Raw genomic sequence first — 18,377 nt, forward strand, 5'->3', positions numbered from 1 at the left:
CGCCGGTTCACAAGGTACACTCGCGAGTTACACGGTAGAGCTTATCAACCTGATGTAATTTTCGCAGTATTTTCACGATTTACCGGAAGATCAAAAACAACGATACAGGCAGAAGGTGTCTCTGTGTGGCGGGATTGATCCTAATTACGTCCTGACCAAGGGTGATTTTTTTTTTGACGGAGAAAGCTTGCTGGCCAAATGTGACATCTCTGGACATCTTTCCCTACCTCGTGTTGACAACATGCTCCATAACACGCCAACAAATCCCTGGAGGCTTACAATTATTTTGTAAGCGGGTGGATACAGAGTGTAAACTTTAACATCGCATCAGAAGAAACGGTTGCTGTTGCACGTAAGTAAACCACATGGTGTTGGTAATTCTGCACACAAAAATGTTGATTTGTTCTCAGGCTTCCTGTTATCATTGTGTTTACATGCACAGCTAGGTTTACCTGATGTGGTTTTTCCTAACAATTTTATAACAGGCAAATATGGCAGAGCGTATAAGAATAAAAAGTAACTATGCACAGCCTCCCTGTGGCTTAATTAAATTTAATGCTACCCTTTCACTAGTTACATGTTACTTAATCAACTTATTCTAAATGGTTAAGGTTAACCACTCTCAGAGGACGTATTTTTAGTTTCAGTTTCCAGTACAATAAAACGTGTTCATGGTAACTACTGAGCATACTGACAGCTTTTCTTATGATCTCACGGTTAAGGAGGCTGTCACAACACCCAATTTCTGTCTGGTGCCAGATGGCAACAATTCCCATCACTTGTCACGACAACACCAATAGTATTACCAGGTATGTATGGCTTTACTTTTTGTAGTTTCTTATTTAATTCTATGTTTCATATTTTCATTACAATGTTTGTAATATTTTCAGATTCAGGCACAGATGAGTTTAACTGGACGGACTTCTGCGACTTTGTGGTGTGGACAAAGTGTGATTGAGCGAGTCCACCCAGATCGCTCGTTTTGGCCAGTTGGAAAAGCCAGTTTTTTTTCTCCCAAAGTCCCCTCCTTACCTGAACTGCTCGGGAGAGCATTTACTAGATCAGCAGTGGACTTCCAGTGTTCCTGCTCAGCCGCTGTCACCTACCACTTGCTCATGTACTTCAAAGATGCGGAATAAAGTAGTTTTTTGTGCTGCAGCAGATTGTAAAATCAAATGATATCACTTGAAGTGTGCCAATCTAGACTGCCAAAAGGACAGTGGTTTTGTGACAAGTGTGAAACAAGGATTATTGGGAAAACTGTAACACAGTACTGGTACTTGTCTTACATTAAACAAATTTAAAAGAGAGCAACTTTTTCCTCTGTACATAGCATAATGAAAGTCATTGCGTACCCCATCAACATTACATCATACCGTCATCTCAGGATGGTAGGCACCTGTGCTAAAATAAACTACATTAATTAACAGTTCAATTTTTAACCCTGAAATTACTACATCTAATCATTATTCACTTCATTTTTTGTGCTTTTAGAAATAATAGAGATTTATGCCATTACTTTAAGAGGGACCATATTGCACATTGAGTCAAATCCTGTCATTTGTATTATGTATAGCTTTGTAAACAAACCCAACAATAGAATTTGTATAAACGCTGCCTTTATTAGCGCCAAACAAACAGTCGCATGTTGTCCTCCTCCAATGCTTTGATGCTCGCCTTCGTTTCCATCATGTCATTGGCAATCAAGTCGGTGTGGCATGAGATCCCTAAAGAAAAAAATAAATAAAAAAATCACAAAAAATACGGTACCAGTAATAGGTTTAATATAGTAAAGTAGTATAGTTTTTTTTGTCAGTGTAAAAGAAATGTACACATTTTGTTGCATTTTTTAATGTATGAACATTGCTACAGGCAAATACTTATTTCTATAAACACTTCCAAATGTCTCTAAAATATAAGGTGCGTGTACACACACAAACAAACACATACATTCACTCATGCATACAATATATCATGTAATGAATTCTGAGTGGCATACCAGAGTCAATGATGTCAGCAGTACTTGAGGGTACAGGTTACTGGAGCCATCTGGCTGCATAACTGCAACAATCTCTGCCACTTCGAGTCGTCTTTTCTTTGCTTGTCTCTCCTGTGCACGTTCATATCTTGGCACCGACTGGGCTGAGACATAGATGTTGTAACTTGGGACCCAACTTTAATGTTGGAGCCCAGTCGGGATGATTGGACAGAAAAACGGGCGCAGGGCGACCTGTTAAAATAAACAAATATATAAACAAATAAAATATGGAAAGTGGTTATTTTACCGCAGTAGGGTGGCCGTGAATAAGTTCTTTAGCATGATGTGTAGGCTACCGGGGGTCTGTTTTCTTGCATCACCCCCGGGGGTCTGTTTTCTTGCATCAGCCCCTTCTGTCTCTTTTTTTTTCCAAGTTTACATTTTGCCACCAAAAAACATGTTATCGGCATTAAAAGCCCAAGACTAATCAATCCAATTTCAGCAGTAAACACTTTGCACTGGCACTACTTGGGTGAAAATGTTCGATGTTAGCTTTCGGCTAACGTCCGCTAACCAGCTTGTACTACCGAACTTGCTTGCTCATGAATCCAAAACATAAGCAACTTGCCCATATATGGGCGGTCGAAACGTTATTAATCCTCATGCATTAAATAAAGGTAAACAAGCTTACCGCTCACAAAGTGATCGCTGCACACACGAGCCCAAAGTAACGACTTCCCTCCGGAGTCCGCACTCCTCTGTCTCCAGGCCCTGGTTCCTAATTATTTTCGGAATTCGGAAAAAAGACCGACCATTTTCCCCCTTGGCTTTGTTCGAACAGCCAACGATGCAGCAACAATGTACCATTTTAAACGCAGAAAACAAACGTGATAGATACGTGTTAGACCGAATCGCTACGTAAATGGAGGCCACCCAGCATGGCGACTACGAGAAATCCGAGGCGGAAATGACGACATGTGCAAGCGACCTATAGAGTGTTGAGTGAAACATGACCCGCTGCAATGTGATTGGCTGGCTGCTTCTTCATCGGGCACAGCATACGCGTACATGCGCACCGCGCGGACTACAATTTACATCCAAACATATATGGCGCTTTTCCACCGGACCGGTTCCACGCCTAAGTGACATTTTTTGTCAACGGATGTTAGTGTCTCCATGGGACTTTTTCGGGGTCGAGCGGTTCTGTTGTAACCGCTGTTTAGAAGTCTTTCGGCAGTGGTTCTGCAGCGCCATTCATCGGGGGACCAGCGGGGCCGTGTCGTCACCTGTCATCTGTTTGGGCGACAGCAACGCAACAAGCAACAGCGTGGCACACGCCCATTTCAGCAAAGGCGCCCACCGGTCTTCGCCAAAGTCATAAAAATACAGTATATGCAATATATGTAAAAATGTTTTACAACAACGCTGAACTATATTTACAATTTAAAAGGTACTTGTGGATGGATTTGTAATGTTTGTGGTTTTAAAAAAAATTGTGAGTGCTCAACGGTGGCTTGGTGGTGTATTCCCATTCACTTGAATGAGAGCTCCAGCGACAGAGCTCTCCATTCAGAAACAACTTCGCTCGTGAATTCCAATATTTCATACATGGCGGTCCATATTAAATTGTAAATATGTTTCAATGTTGGCATGACTTACCACTCGTGAAATGTTATGGCAGATCCGCACACACTGGGTGGGGAATGCAATCTTGGCTTGGACAGTTCAAATGATACAGATGAAAAGGGCAGGGTAATGTCGGCCGTGGAGCAGGTGAAGAAAAGAAAGTACTGACTTTTACTGAGCTAAACAAAGTCATGTTCACATGAGTTAAGTTATACGAAATTATTGACTGTTGCAGGCAAACCTCGTGTTCCAATAAAATATTTAGCAAATATCGGGTTGCGTATGCCTAAGGTCCACAAAAAATGGTGCGACCAAATCCTGTGCTGTGCGACCAATTACAAATGTTACTCGCACCAGGGCTGCCAGTGGAAAAGTTAGTGTAGAGCCCTGACAGTTGTAACTTGTATGGTTCCACATATTTAACTTTGGGAGAATATTTTTTAATTTCAGCAAGACTGTACAACATGTTTTGTGAGTGAGTGCGCGTGTGTGTGTGTGGGGGTGTGTGTATGTTTGTCTTTTTATAATGTTAAGAATAAGACTTTTTTTTTTTTTCTTTCTTCTCCATTTTCTATACATAGAGCCTGGCGTTGGCCTGGGGATTGGAGTTTGTTTTCTTACACCAGAAAACTCTGCTCCTGGCATCTTCATCCATAGCCTAGCACTGGGGTCTGTTGCTAAGATGGATGGCAGGCTCAGGTAAAAACTGGTTTTCTTCTGGATAATGGGACACAGTTCGCATGACTTGACTCGAGTCAGGAGGCTTGAGTTTTTAATTTTAGGACTTGGGATATTGGCTTAAATGTATGAAAAAGTTGACTGGACTTTGACTTCATATTCATGAGACTCGACTGGCTTCGGCCCCGGTACACACTGAGCGACATAGCGTAACGCGACTAAACTGGGCATTCGTGAACACATTACTGTATTTTCACAGCCATAAGGCGCACTGTATTATAAGGCGCAGCCTCAGTTACGGGTGCTACTTTTGTGTTTAACACACACATAAGTTTACAACATCAACACACCGCCACCTCAAAATTATATTTAATTGCCAATTAACTAATTTACTCCCAATAACGTATAAATACATTTTATGTTCTAAGTGTCCCAAAGACGTATTTATACGTTTTTTTGTTTATTTTTTTTTTTATGCTAGAGCATACAGAAGGCTTTGATGCAGCCTCTCAACTGCAAAGAACGGTTGCCGAAATGGTAGTTATTACACAAACGGCCAGCAGGTGGCAGCAGAGCAAAGGAGATCAACCAGGACCATGTAGAAAAGAAGCTCAATTACTTACAATTTTAAATAGATTTGTGAAAACTGATGAAACTTAGTTCTCTTCTAATGCGAATTGCTGCAAAACGGAAACAGATAGAAACATACTTTTTTTTCCTGATGAAAGAAGAGACTTTAATCTTTCTTTTGATGGGTTCCATGCTTTTATAGCAATAGAACACAATATTCTGTGGGCCTTGCAAAATCAGTCAAAATCCAGTAAAACAGCCGGGAGCGAACGGGATTGCTTCTGTGAAAATGGCTGGGAGTGAATGAGTTAAGGGCGCTAAGAAAGTTAGTCCGTCATTGTATGATACACAAAAGTCTGTGGCTTTAGCAACTAGCCACTAACAGGAGCGTAAACAAATGACAGCGTTTGGCGAGCTGAACTGCAGATGCGTTGAAATGCTGTCGGACATTTCAAACTCAGACAGAAAAAAAGTCCATCTATACATTAACCTATCGAAACAATGTAAGCTTTCTATCAATCTATAAAAGCTGGCATACGTTAAGAATGATGGGTGTGATATTACTGTTTTGTTTTGTTTTGTTTACTTAATTACAATCAATGGTCCAACTAGTCACTTCTGTTTACAATACCTAAGCATCTTCTAGGCTTCTATCCTCCATTCTAGTTGTTCATATGTCAAAGAATCAAAAGCAAATAAACCTGCTGTTTTTATATGTTATATATGTAATTCTTACAACATTTACCATCAAAAATAGAAGCACCTTTACAGTAGTCCCATTTAAACAGGCATTAAAGGCCAAATGTGAAGTAATTTCATAAAATACCATATAGGGTCACAATTGAAGCATTGAAACACTGTCCAACAAATAAAGTATGAAAAAATAATTTATATGTTATATATTTGACGAAATAATCGCTTTTCCGAAGTTCGAGCCTGGCGGGCGACAAACCCGGAAGTGATACGTCACACCGGGAACAGCGATGGCAGCGCTCCATACAGACGCTATACAAAGCCACTCAAACGTCGATTCAGACAGCGATGTCAGCGATAGGTTGAGCGAAAATGAGAACCAAGTTTTTAAAGAGTTGGAGGAAGAGGAGGAGGTTGGCATTTTATACGTTGGACTTTACATGTACGAGCCAAATGCTAATCAGGATGCTGATAATGCGCCCAGACACCTGACATGGAATGGAGACAAGACCCGTCGAAATTACAAGATGGGTAAGATATATAGGCAGTGGTATTTTTTTATGATTTGAAGATGCCAGCATTTGCACATAATTTTATATTTTTGTCTGATGACATTTTAAAAAAAATAAAAAATAAATCAGACTGTTTTTAAAGCAGTTACTCAGTACTTGAGTATTCTTTTCAGCAATTTTTATTTTTTTTACTTGTACTTGAGAGATTTATCAATGACTATTTCTTACTTTTGTACATGATTCCGTCCACGTACTTGTATATTTTGAAACAAATGTTTTCATAAACAGAATTATTGACTGATTGGTATAGCAATACACTTGTTCAATAACATTTCTGCTCATGGTGTCATCGCTCAGTATTTTACTTTTTTTTTTATATAAATTTCAGGCGTACTTGTGGTAATTGCCAGCAAATGCCTACAGCTGTAGAATGTGTTTGCTGCCATGAAATTCAAGAAGTAGTGACTACGTCTACAAGGAGAGGAACACTTCAATCAGGTACTGGACTGCATCACTGATCATCCTGGATTCAATGCTGTGTGCCTGAACCCATATGGATTATAGGTGGCATGTATGACCTACAAGCAGCAGTACAAAGGCAAGGCATTTGATGGGCCACAGGATGCCAAGTATAGACATATTGCCGACAGACAATTGGTGCGCTGGTGCTGGAAGTTTCTTGGTCTGGACAACCGTGTTCTGCTCCCAGCATGTTGCAATGTCTTGTATCAGGGCACATTTTCCACCACCAGGAGAAGAGGAGTCAGCTGTATTCAAAGGGTTTCGTGTTTCACAGAGAAATGTTCCAGAACTGTGATTTGTACTGGTTGCATCATAATAAGAATAAACAAATGAGGACAACTTAATACAAGGAATATGATTCTTTATTTCCTGAGGAATCTCGTATGGTGCTCAGCAATAACATTTGACTTGTCCGGTCTGTTCACTGCTGCTGTAAGAAATTGTGGCTCGACTACCACATCATTCGGTTTTGTACTTATTTGGAACGTCAATCACTTTCATCGCCTCTGAAAGGCAGTCAGTCACATAGTCTACAAAAAAAAATAAAAAATTGGGATGATAAATATTTGGGTGACATATGGGTTACACTCAGTAATGCATCTGCCTGGAATTGTTTTTGTTTCATAACTTACCATAAGTTTCATCCACCAATATCTTTCTCAGAGAATAGCCACCACTTTTATATTTGGGATAAACGATGCAGTAGGAGTGTATTCCTTCCTTCGTCACTTTCTGTGGTCTCCCAGCATTTTCATTATAATGCATAGCAGCGAGAATGATTCTGGAATTGAACAAAAATTGCCTTATAAAGAAATTGTCACATTGTGATGAAATAGCTTTATATCTCTAAGTTCTACATTTCATCCATATGTTCTACTAGTCATGGACAAATCACACTTGAAGAAGCACATTATATATATATATATATATATATATATATATATATATATATATGTTTTTTTTCGATTCTTTGAGATGGCATTTTTGGTTGAACAGATGCAGTGGAAATTTAATAAATTTCCATTGCACTAGCTGTTATGTTTAAGCCATGAGCACCATCTAGAGGAGCCTCAAAGCAAGTGCTTCATTACGTTACTTTCCCCCCTCATCACCACTATAGTCTCCATTTTATGCATATCAAAGTTTTCTTAAACGCACCTGCTTTTCATTCCTTTGTACGAGAAGTTGTACATCTTTGGGGCAAAGTGATTCACCACACTGTGAAAAGCTTACACACCACTGGTCTGTCCGAGGTGAGACATCTTCATGACATCGTTGACAAACATGGTATTTGTCAGGAGTTCCACCACTGCGACATTGACTTCAGTACCTTCAAATGAATTTCATTTCCTTAGTTTGTTATAAATGTTAGTTGGCATGTGACAGATGTTTGGTTGTTCTACAGATACAAGGTATGACAATATTTATATTTTCAGGTTAAACTAGCAACAACTCTAAGAATAAAAATATAAATAATACCTGGTAAGTACATAGTGACAAAAACAACTCCGCCTAACTTACTTTTATCCACACTATGTGGTGGCATAACTTCATCATCTTGGCTGTTTGAACAGGATTGATCCTGCAATAACTGACCCTCGTAATCAGCCATTTCTTGTTCAGAGGCAGCTGCAGAGGTGATAGCCTCAGCTACGGCTCGCTTCCTTTCTCGGTTAGCTGCTACTGCACGCTGGGCAGGTGGATTTTGAATCTGCTGCTGGTCTTGTGGAGGCAGGTGAATTGTTGGGACAGCAGTTGTATTGAGCAATAACCTGCAGAAACATAAGGTGACACTAAAAATATGCGTCGCTCATAAAACCTATAAAACCTATAAAACCTACCGGCAAAAAAAAAAAAAAATAAAAAATAAAAAACAACTATCACATTTCATCTAACCCTGCCTTACCAAATATTTAATTATTTAATGACTCATAAAATGCAGTAAGATTGACATATGATTGGAAGTTTTTCAAAAGGACGTGTCATGTTCTTTGATCAACAAAGCAATGCTGCCAACCTATTGAAATTTACTTTCAGAACAATTTGTCTCACTGCCATTATTACTCATCGTTGATATGAATAGCACCGAGACGTTAGCTTTCGGTTCACGTCGCTAGTTTCTACTGTTCATTCCACAACTGTTGGAAGCTCTGCTTTGTCAAAGTCATCAGTGATCTATCCATAAATTCCACGTTTTTTTCTAAATAATTGTAATCATACTTACTTTTTTTGCAAATCCATTATCATAAGCAGACCGGTTGAGGAAGCAGGCATCTTCGAAGTGTTTGTAACAGAGAACACTCCTCGACGATGGCGTGAAATTCATTCGCTTCGTGCGAATGAAAGTTGACCATTTACGTGCCCTGTTATCTTTTGGCCACTCATACAACTTTTCTTTAGCTTGAGAACAATACATCACCACACATCGCCGGGTCATCTTACCGAGTAGCAATGCAAACAATGCAGTTCAATGGCCGACTTCTCTCGCAACTTCCCGGTGTGACGTCATTTCCGAAAATTTCCGAAGATTGTCGAAGAAAAGCATTTTCGTTGTCAAGGGCGTTGCTATGGGTTAAACTAAGAACCTGAAAGGGTTGCGTCAAAAAAAATAACGAAAATATGCTTACAATGGTTTAGCCATTGGTATTACTCAAAAACATGGTTGGCCAACCTTACTTCACATTTGGTCTTTAAACAAAATATTGAATAGGAAATACACAGTCTGAGTCATAGTATAGCAGTTTTATTTTATTTTCAACACTTACCTGAATTTATATATTATACCACCAGCAATGTGCTCACATACTCCTGGTTAGGTTGATGGCGCTGTGAGTTGGCAGCTGTCTTTATCTTTCTTCGTATGTAGTGTTTTATCCTTTGTTTGGACCCGTTCTGGAGTGGACTGTTCACAATCCTCGAAGGACACCTGCGGGTCGCTTGTGTTTTTTTTTTTTTTGCGCCAGGAAAACAGGCAGCATTTTTCACAGCCTTTGTGACAGTTAAGGCTATATAAATAAAGATGACTTGACTCTTTTCTTCGAGTTGTTCGACCACTGAACCATTTGAATTCCTAGGATCCACTGTACTGTGTGTTTGCATTTTATGTATATCTATGTTTGTACATCAATATAATCATAATGCTTACCAATTTTGTCATACCGATGCTCTCTCACATAAGTCGGGGTGATCAAATACTGGAAGTGGATTTGGTCAGTCTTCGTTTTGCTGCCCTCAGTGAAGCCTACGCCATCCTCAGTGAATGTGGCCCTGGACCAGTCAGTCTCATTATTAGTCGGCATCCTAATCCCAAAGTAAGTGTTTCTTTTTTTTTCATCATAATGATATTTTATTTTTTGTGAAGTCCATCCATCCATTTTCTTAACCGCTTATTCATCACAAGGGTCACGGGGGTGCTGGAGCTTATCCCAGCTGGCTTCGGGCAGTAGGCGGGGTACACCCTGAACCTTTTGCCAGCCAATTACAGAAACAAACAACCACTCACACTCACACACAAATGCACACGCAGGGACAATTCAGAGCATCCAATTAACCTGCCAAGCATGTCTTTGGAATGTGGGAGGAGACCGGAGCACCTGGAGAAGACTCACACAGGCACGGGGAGAACATGCAAACTCCACCCAGAAATGCCGAAGCCTGAACTCGATCTTGCGTCCTTAGCACTGGGAGGCGTGCTAACCACTCATCCACCTGTACTTTATATAATGATGAGCTAATTCTCAAACTACTTTTATATTTATCCATAATTAGTATCTCAAATCCCCAGAAGGAATCCCCTGTATTTCTTTTCTATAATAAATTCTCAGCTGAAAAAGAAACCCTGAAAGGGAGGGAACTGAAACCAGAGTTTAAGAGGGAACTCTAGCCTGTTTCATTAAAAGAGGTCATTTAAGCTCTCGGTCAGTTACCATAGTAACATGGTCCATCAACCTAACCTGGTCGGTAGCAGGTGTGTCACAATGAACCTCGAGTTTTTTCCCTGTCCCCGCCTCCCTTCAGCCACACACGACAATTCATTTCCTCATTCATTCAGTCCGCTGCGGCGACTTTTTGCGTAAATACGCCTGTAGTCTATAGCGTAAAATCCACTTTTGTCACGAAGATGGCATGTCATTTTGACAATGAAACTATTGATGAAGGTGCCACAATATTGCGCAGGGAATTAAATATTCTTTGCGAGAATGTTATCAGACCGCGTATATCTGGCATTTCCATTGACCTTTTTGAGCGGTATCGCTTTTCACGTCACAGTCCATCATCTACATGGTAATCCGTCCTTACATTTGCAATTACCGGACGTAGTCACATGTGCTCACATCGGAGCAGTATTGCGCTCTATTTTTTTCTTATACCCATTTGAATAATGTTTTTATATTTCATCTAAGTGTTTTATATTTCATCTTAAATCAAGTGTGTTTCTCCCTTGCAGGATTGCAACTAAATGAAATGAATTAATGAGCTATCATTCAACAGGTTTCCCCTGTAATATCGTGATTGCAAAGGACTATACATTTAAATTTACGCGTTGACCGGCGCAGCAATGTTCTCCCATGCCGCCTTCCTCTATGGGGAGCCGCTGCGGTGTTGCACTTTTTTTTTTTTTTTTTTTTAATAATAAAGACATGTTCAAATTCGACATGATTGCATTAAGATTTTCGGTTGAAAGGGGAAAAATAGAAAAATTAAAAAAGCAACACGGAATCGTCAGAGATACGATGTCACAACATGTTTTGAGAACACCGGAGGCGGTGGCTTTTAAAAGTGGACGCCCGTCTGACGTGTCTGTCACTATTCACACTCTCCTATGCTGAATCTGCTCCTTGATCTTTCTCTTCGTCACCTCTTGACCGATCGTGACAAATGCTCTGCTCAAAAGCGTGAGCTTTTGTTTTTAGTGGCCTCCGGTTAGCACTCGTCTTTTCTCCTGCACCCACCGGCCCCTACCTCTCCACAACACTCCGCTCTTCTTCTTTGCTAGAAAATCATCATTCTCATGGAAAGAGACCATCACTGCCATCAAGAGGGTACAATTCGTCACTACAGTGCTTCACAGGTTCAATACTCAAGAGTGAAGTTGCCCAAGAGTTTCATCCACCCATTCATTAAAAAAAAAAAAAAAAAAAAAAAAAAAAAACAGTTGACGAAATTTCTCGTCTGCGTGTGACAACTTCTGGGTGTCACGTGACGAAACTTCTCGTCTGCTGGTTGTAAAGAGTTAATATTTGGCTGAATGTGTGCACTTTTCCGGAAGTACCCCCACCTGGTGAACTGGATCTTCAATTACCTCACTTGCAGACCACAGTATGTCAGCATTTCCAAGAAGGACTTTTACAGACTTGACAAGCTTATCAGGTGGGCCGGCTCTGTGGTCGGCATGAAGCGAGACTCTCTGGTGACAGTGGCAGAGAAGAGGACTCTGGACAAACTGCTGGATATTATGGACAATAGCAGCCACCCTCTGCACACTGTCATCAGCATCCAGAGGAGCCTGTTCAGTAGAAGGCTGACGCTCCCCAAGTGCCGGACCAACAGACTAAAGAACTCTTTTGTCCACCGTGCCATTGTACTCTACAACTCCTCACTGGTGGGGGGAGGAGGGGGTAGCGTGCACTTCACTTCACAAATATGGCACTTTACTGCACTTGAATTTATTTAATTCAATCTCTGGTGTAATTACCTTATTTATTGATTGATTGAATTTTCATTTTTTAAATTTTATTGTTGTTATTATTATTATTATTATTATTATTATTATTATTATTGTTATTACTACAATCTCTGGTGTAATAACCTGTTTTAATTTTATTATTATTATTATTATTATTATTATTATTCATTCATTCATTCAATCTCTGGTGTAATAACCTTATTTATTGATTGATTGAATTTTTTGTATTATTTTTGTATTATTATTATTATTAATTCAATCTCTGGTGTAATAACCTTATTTATTGATTGATTAAATTATTTCTTATTTTATTATCTGTTCTTATTGCTGCTGGACATGTAAATTTCCCAGAGGGAGCCATCCCAAAGGGATAAATAAAATCTAAGTCTAAGTTGGACCCAGGACACACCACTGGGATGTGATCAAGAGTTGGGTAGGATCTTTCTTCACTGATGGGGTCATTTGGGGCTAGAAGCAGATTCTTAAATGACCGTCACTCCATTAGTTTCGTTACACGTACGTCTGCTAGCAGGCTTCGTGATGCTTCTGTCTCTTCCCTCGGTTTCCGGATATTGACCAAATAAATGTGTTAAAGAAATTTTACATTTTAGCCGGTTTTGCATCCGTTTGGATCTTTCTTTTCTGTCTGGAAATTGGGAAGAGTGAACGGAGGTTTACAAGCGTACACTTTCGTCTTCTGGAGCTTTGCAATACCTGTCGTTTTGTCACTTAAGTCTGAAAGCAATCCTTGCAGGCTTTAAGGTGTGCAGTTAGGCAAACACTTTCAGCACTCTAATCTCCACCTTTTTTTTTTCATTTTTCTTTTTTTTTTTTACTTGATTTCCATGCATGCGCAAACGTAATACACACTTCGCTTATTAGTACACACCAGTTTATACAGTTTATCATCCCCCCCCAAAAAAAAAAGTTAATTTAGTGTTGAGCTACTCTTTAGGAATACATGCACTTTGGAGTACTGGCACATTAGAATTATATATATCTTTTAAAGGCACAATTAACCAAAACATATGATTTTTTTTTTTTTTTTCTGCCAGGTGTGGTAATTGTGCAAAGTTCATGAGATTTCATGCATGCTTAGACTACCCAAATCAGCATAATTTCTCTTGGCAAATGGTGCATAGCCAAAGCAAGAGCATTCGACGAAATAAACAAATGTTGCTTTTTCTTTTAATCAGCAACATCCTCAGATGAACACCCACTTCCTCGATCACATTAAACAGTCTGATAAAATGCCACAATCAAATGTGTTTTCCCAGGTTTCCGAACAAGAAATGGATCATTTCATAGCTCAATCCACACACAAGGGCAAAATGAATAAGAGTCGACATTCATCTCATTCCCAAGGTCTGTTACCTGTTTGTTACTTAAACCTAAACGTACATCCCTGTCCTTTAATTCAGTCTTGCACCTTAAAAATAACTTTTGTTGACAAAAATGTTCCTGTAGAAATCACAATTTTTCTAACATAGTGTTGTAATCGTCAGGCTTTTCCTGTCATCGAGATGGATCACCTGCCCTCAGCTGGACCATGAAGCGATTTCTTGAGCCGGCCAGTAGGGTAAGTATTAATTTAGGCCAGTGGTGTCCAAACTGTGGCCTGGGGGCCATTTGCGGCCCGTATATATATATATATGTATATATATATATATATATATACGTATATATATATATATATATACGGTGTATGCTGGATGTTGGGTCACATTATAATATTTTGCAGACTTACTCCGACGTCACAAGCACGCAGCGGGGCGGAAAGCTGCATGCGAATAAACATTTTAAACAGCCGTCTTCTCCCATTGATCACCTATCTTGAAAAAGCCTCATGCAACAAATCACATTAGTGGCAACTAATGTGGACACATACTGCACACATTACATCATCGCGACGCGCAACAATATGCGTCTATCGTAACTTCACCCGCCCGCCGCGGAATTGCCATTAAAGGCTAAATAAAACTATATTGACACAAGACAATAAGAATAATAAAAAAATGAAAAAAAAAAAAAAAGCTAGAAAAATAGTCTTGGTCCATCTTTGCTGCGTAGGTAGGGTTTTGTCATACAAGTACAAGAAAGAAATGCAAGCGTCAGTCATAAACGTTCACAATACGATCCATGCAGCCGTGATTCTGGATGAAGATCCATAAGCAACACATTGGGAATATTAACAACAATAATGGGGCAGCCTATAGATCGCCAATTTTGAGACAATTTAGTATAAGTCTGAGTAAAGACAAAAGTGTAAGCGGTTAGGAAAATGGATGGATGGATGGATTATTTTTTATTACTATTATTTTTATTTTTATTTTATTTTTTTCGTCTTAAAAAAAGAAAAAAAAAGTGCCACTATGCGCCCTGCGGCGGCATTGCCGCAACTCGTCCTGCTTGCTTTTATTGGCCTTACGTGACTCGACCCCTTCAATGAGGGTTTCAATGTACAGCCTCTTTTTTTTTTTTTTTTTTTTAAATCTTTTTTGGGGGGTTTTATAGGACCTACTGTTCACACAAAAATTCTATGTACATCACGGTGAATTTAGCCTTCTTTCTTGCCTTTCATTGACCGTCCAAATTGTTTTGATTTGGTGTTCGCCAACACGTGCTGCTTATTAATACGCAGATGAGTTGATTTCCATTGCCAAATATGGGGTGAAATAGGCGGACTTGGGGCGGGGAATGGCGTGGAATCTGCTGCGCACACCGGTTGGGATCGTGTGTCATTTATAAGGGAACTTGCGTGCAGATATGCGTTTGTGTGTCTACGCACGGTTTTATAAATCTCAATTTTTTTCTGCGTACGTGCGTTTTGAGTTTCGTTTGTACGTACATTTCAGCGCAGGTTATCACGCACAGTTTTATAAATGAGGCCCCTGGTGTATCTTTGCAGTTTTTACAGACTTTTTGAGGGTCGTTGTTCACTTCACCAACCAAGCTTGGCAGTAATAACGTGCATGATGGCTTGGTGACTCCGATTCAAAGTCATGCTCTCTTCCTCTCCCAAATGTTTAGAAGAGGCTGTACCTCTGTCCTCTTATCCATTCCCTTTTCCTCCATTTTAAAATAGTGCAACCAATGAGGACATAATCTTAACTAATAAATATTGTAAATACTGTATGAGTGTACAATGTACGCTTGCAGTAAAAAACTGTATGCACAGTTAGGCTAATGGTGGCTGTGCAACACACCTCCAAATTCAAACAACCAATCAGACCAACCAAACAGAAGTCATTTAAAAAATAAATTAATTAATAAATAAATATTACTCTGTCAGCCTTCTTCTCACTGAAGTTTGCAACACACTCTGCGCGACGGCATAAAAGGTCCGTGAGAAATATGGATGACGACGGCGCAAACATGGTTCTGGGCGGAGCGTCGACTTAAATTTTTCCAGCCCTACAAAAATGTTTGGAGATGGTCAAAGTAAGAAGAGAGGGTATCAGTGCTATTAAGGGTTATTTTAGTTAACTAAAACTAATGAAAAAACTAAAACTAAAATTCTAAAAACAATGTTACCGAAATAAAATTAAAAACGAAAATGCTTTTTAAAAAACAAAGACAAGCCGAAACTACATTTTATGTTTACAAAACTAACTAAAACTAACTATAATTATAGCTAACATGTCCTTCGTTTTGATTTTAAATGTGATTTTTTTTCTTTTTTTTTTGTAATGAACTTTTTATTGAATTCTTTAACACAGAAAATAAACAGAAATCAAAATGTTTGAATCACACTCCATATGTGCAAAACATCTGTCTTCGTAATGCAGATCTGAATCACATACCAAACGAAGCACATATACATACTTATACTCAATAAGTTGTCGCCATAAAACTATTAAAAGAAAAAACAAACAAACAAAAAAACAAAAAACAAATAGGGAGTAATGTCTTTTTCAGACTCATTCAATCATTGTCAAAATTAAAGTCCAGCCTAAGGGGTTTTACAAAATGAATCCACTTCTCCCAGCAGGAAATAAATTGTCCACTTCTATCATTGACGTATGCCGTTATTTTCTCCATTTTGTAAATGTCCATAGTGATGTCAATCCACTCATTTAGCGTTGGGGTTTCTTGTGTCAACCACTTCCCAGTTAGAGCCTTTTTACTAGCAACCAACAAAATGCTAACCAATTGTTTGTCTTTTTTCAACCAGTCCTGAGGGATATGTCCAAACCACAAAAATTTAATCTCAGAGAATATTACACGTTTAAATATATTCTGTAATGCTTTGTGAATTTCCTCCCAATAGACTTTAATAAAAGAGCAGTTCCAGAACACGTGGTAGTGGTTTGCATTGCGACTGCCACAATTTCTCCAACATGTCGGGGGATTATTATCATAGTGGGATTTTTGCTCAGGTGTGATAAAATATCTTATCAACCCTTTCCAACCAAACTCTTTCCAGCTTAACGAGCTGGTGCATTTCCATTGATACCTCCATATCCACGTCCCAAGACATACTGAAGATGCTGCTGAGCGTGATGAAACTGTAATGTGTCCGAAAGGAAAAAATGAATAAACTAAACTAAAATTGTCCATTCCTCCTCCGTAATGTTAAGCTCCCCCTCTGTTTCCCACTTATTTTTAATATAAGATGTAGAATATGGTTTAAGATTAGAAAGAGCCTTATATATGCCTGAAATAATTTTACCTTCAATTTTTGAAGCATAAGCTTTTCTAAACATGCCTATCAAATCCACTTGTACACCTCTCGCCTTCTTCATTTTTGTTTCAACATAATGTCTCATCTGTAGGTACCGGTAGAAATCTTTTTTTTCAAGACCATAGTTTTGCCGGAGTGCCTCAAAACCAAGCAGCTGACCACCATTCATTATCTTACATAGAGCCGTTATCCCTCTTGTTGTCCAATTTTTAAATCCAATGTCAGATTTGTTGGGCATAAAATCTGAATCATATGCACACCATTTCAGAGTCACAATTTCTTTACCTAGATCATATCGTTTTAAAGTCATCTTCCAAACTTTGAGGGTTAATTTAACCCATGGATTGTCTATAGCATCTATATAATTTTGAATTTGTCTGTCAGCAAGGATGGCTTGTATGGGGATCGGAACCACACCCTCTTCCATTCTCTTCCACTGTGCATCATATGTAGGGTCACACCAGTACACCATTGCTTTCATTTGAGATGCACAATAATATTCCCTGAGTGATGGTAGTCCCCATCCCCCCTTCTCCTTAGACAGCTGCAAGGTTTTGAGACGAACTCGAGGTCTCTTATTCTGCCATATATACTTCAGTAACATTTTGTCCCATTCATTGAACTGATTTTGACTCAATTCTGTTGGCAGGGTCTGGAACAAGTATAGGAATCTCGGAAGTATGTTCATCTTGATTGATTCAATTCTTGAACTAAAAGTAAAGAAGGGGATTAAGTTCCACCTTCCTACATCTTCCTTGAGCCTATTTTGAAGAGGTAGATAATTGACCACGGACAGTCTATTCAGTTCTTTTGGCAAAATAATTCCCAAGTATTTCAGAGATTTTGTTTGCCATGCGAGAGGATAGTTATCCTTAATATGTGTGGGGGGGTCATAATTATATGTAAGCAGTTGAGTTTTCTGCACATTAATTTTATATCCAGACAGTAAGCCAAATTGCTCAAATGATTGCATAATCTTGGGTAGTGATTGAGTTGGATATCCCAAATAAACCAAAATATCATCAGCATAACACGCCAATTTATGTTCTATCCCATTGATGACAATCCCTTGAATGTCTCTGTTCTGTCTAATGTGTTGGGCTAATGGCTCTAGGTAAAGTGCAAAAAGTAATGGTGACCATGCACACCCCTGCGTTGAGCCCCTCTCTAAAATAAAACTGTGAGAAAGATAACCATTGACTTTGACCCTCGCTGTTGGGTTGGTATACAGCGCCTGTATAATTTTTATCGTATCATTATGAAAACCAAATTTATGAAGAACCTTGTAAAGAAAGCCCCAATTCACTGAATCAAATGCCTTTTCAGCATCCACACTAATTACCATTGCTTCAGTATTATTTTTTGTATATAATCCACAACATGTAGTGTCCTACGTATATTGTCCAGTGTTTGTCGACGATGTATAAA

The 18,377-nt window shown here is 39.1% G+C and overlaps 1 protein-coding gene and 2 long non-coding RNA genes across 20 annotated transcripts in view; 1 reads left to right on the top strand and 2 right to left on the bottom strand.

Moving 5' to 3' along the window:
- Window positions 1-18,377, top strand: part of pdzd2 (PDZ domain containing 2) — a 337,302-nt gene that overhangs the window by 126,064 nt on the left and 192,861 nt on the right. For all 18 annotated transcript variants that reach the window (XR_013283667.1, XR_013283668.1, XM_077522502.1 and 15 more), the window contains 4 exons: window positions 4,186-4,303; window positions 9,758-9,890; window positions 13,543-13,630; window positions 13,771-13,844. Coding sequence is in view for 16 of the 18 variants with exons in the window: in XM_077522502.1 (XP_077378628.1) it covers window positions 4,186-4,303; window positions 9,758-9,890; window positions 13,543-13,630; window positions 13,771-13,844 (413 nt within the window). In the remaining 2 variants the exon portion in view is untranslated. The remainder of the gene's footprint in view (window positions 1-4,185; window positions 4,304-9,757; window positions 9,891-13,542; window positions 13,631-13,770; window positions 13,845-18,377) is intronic.
- On the bottom strand, window positions 1,256-3,445 carry LOC144019444 (uncharacterized). The gene is made up of 3 exons (XR_013283672.1): window positions 2,670-3,445; window positions 2,000-2,230; window positions 1,256-1,727 (listed from the first exon to the last, which is right to left on the bottom strand). It is a non-coding gene; the product is annotated as an uncharacterized LOC144019444 (long non-coding RNA).
- LOC144019442 (uncharacterized) lies at window positions 7,241-9,266 on the bottom strand. The gene is made up of 4 exons (XR_013283670.1): window positions 8,804-9,266; window positions 8,101-8,351; window positions 7,738-7,909; window positions 7,241-7,360 (listed from the first exon to the last, which is right to left on the bottom strand). It is a non-coding gene; the product is annotated as an uncharacterized LOC144019442 (long non-coding RNA).

Source organism: Festucalex cinctus, chromosome 5, assembly GCF_051991245.1.
Source record: "Festucalex cinctus isolate MCC-2025b chromosome 5, RoL_Fcin_1.0, whole genome shotgun sequence".
Classification (NCBI taxonomy): Eukaryota; Metazoa; Chordata; class Actinopteri; order Syngnathiformes; family Syngnathidae; genus Festucalex; species Festucalex cinctus.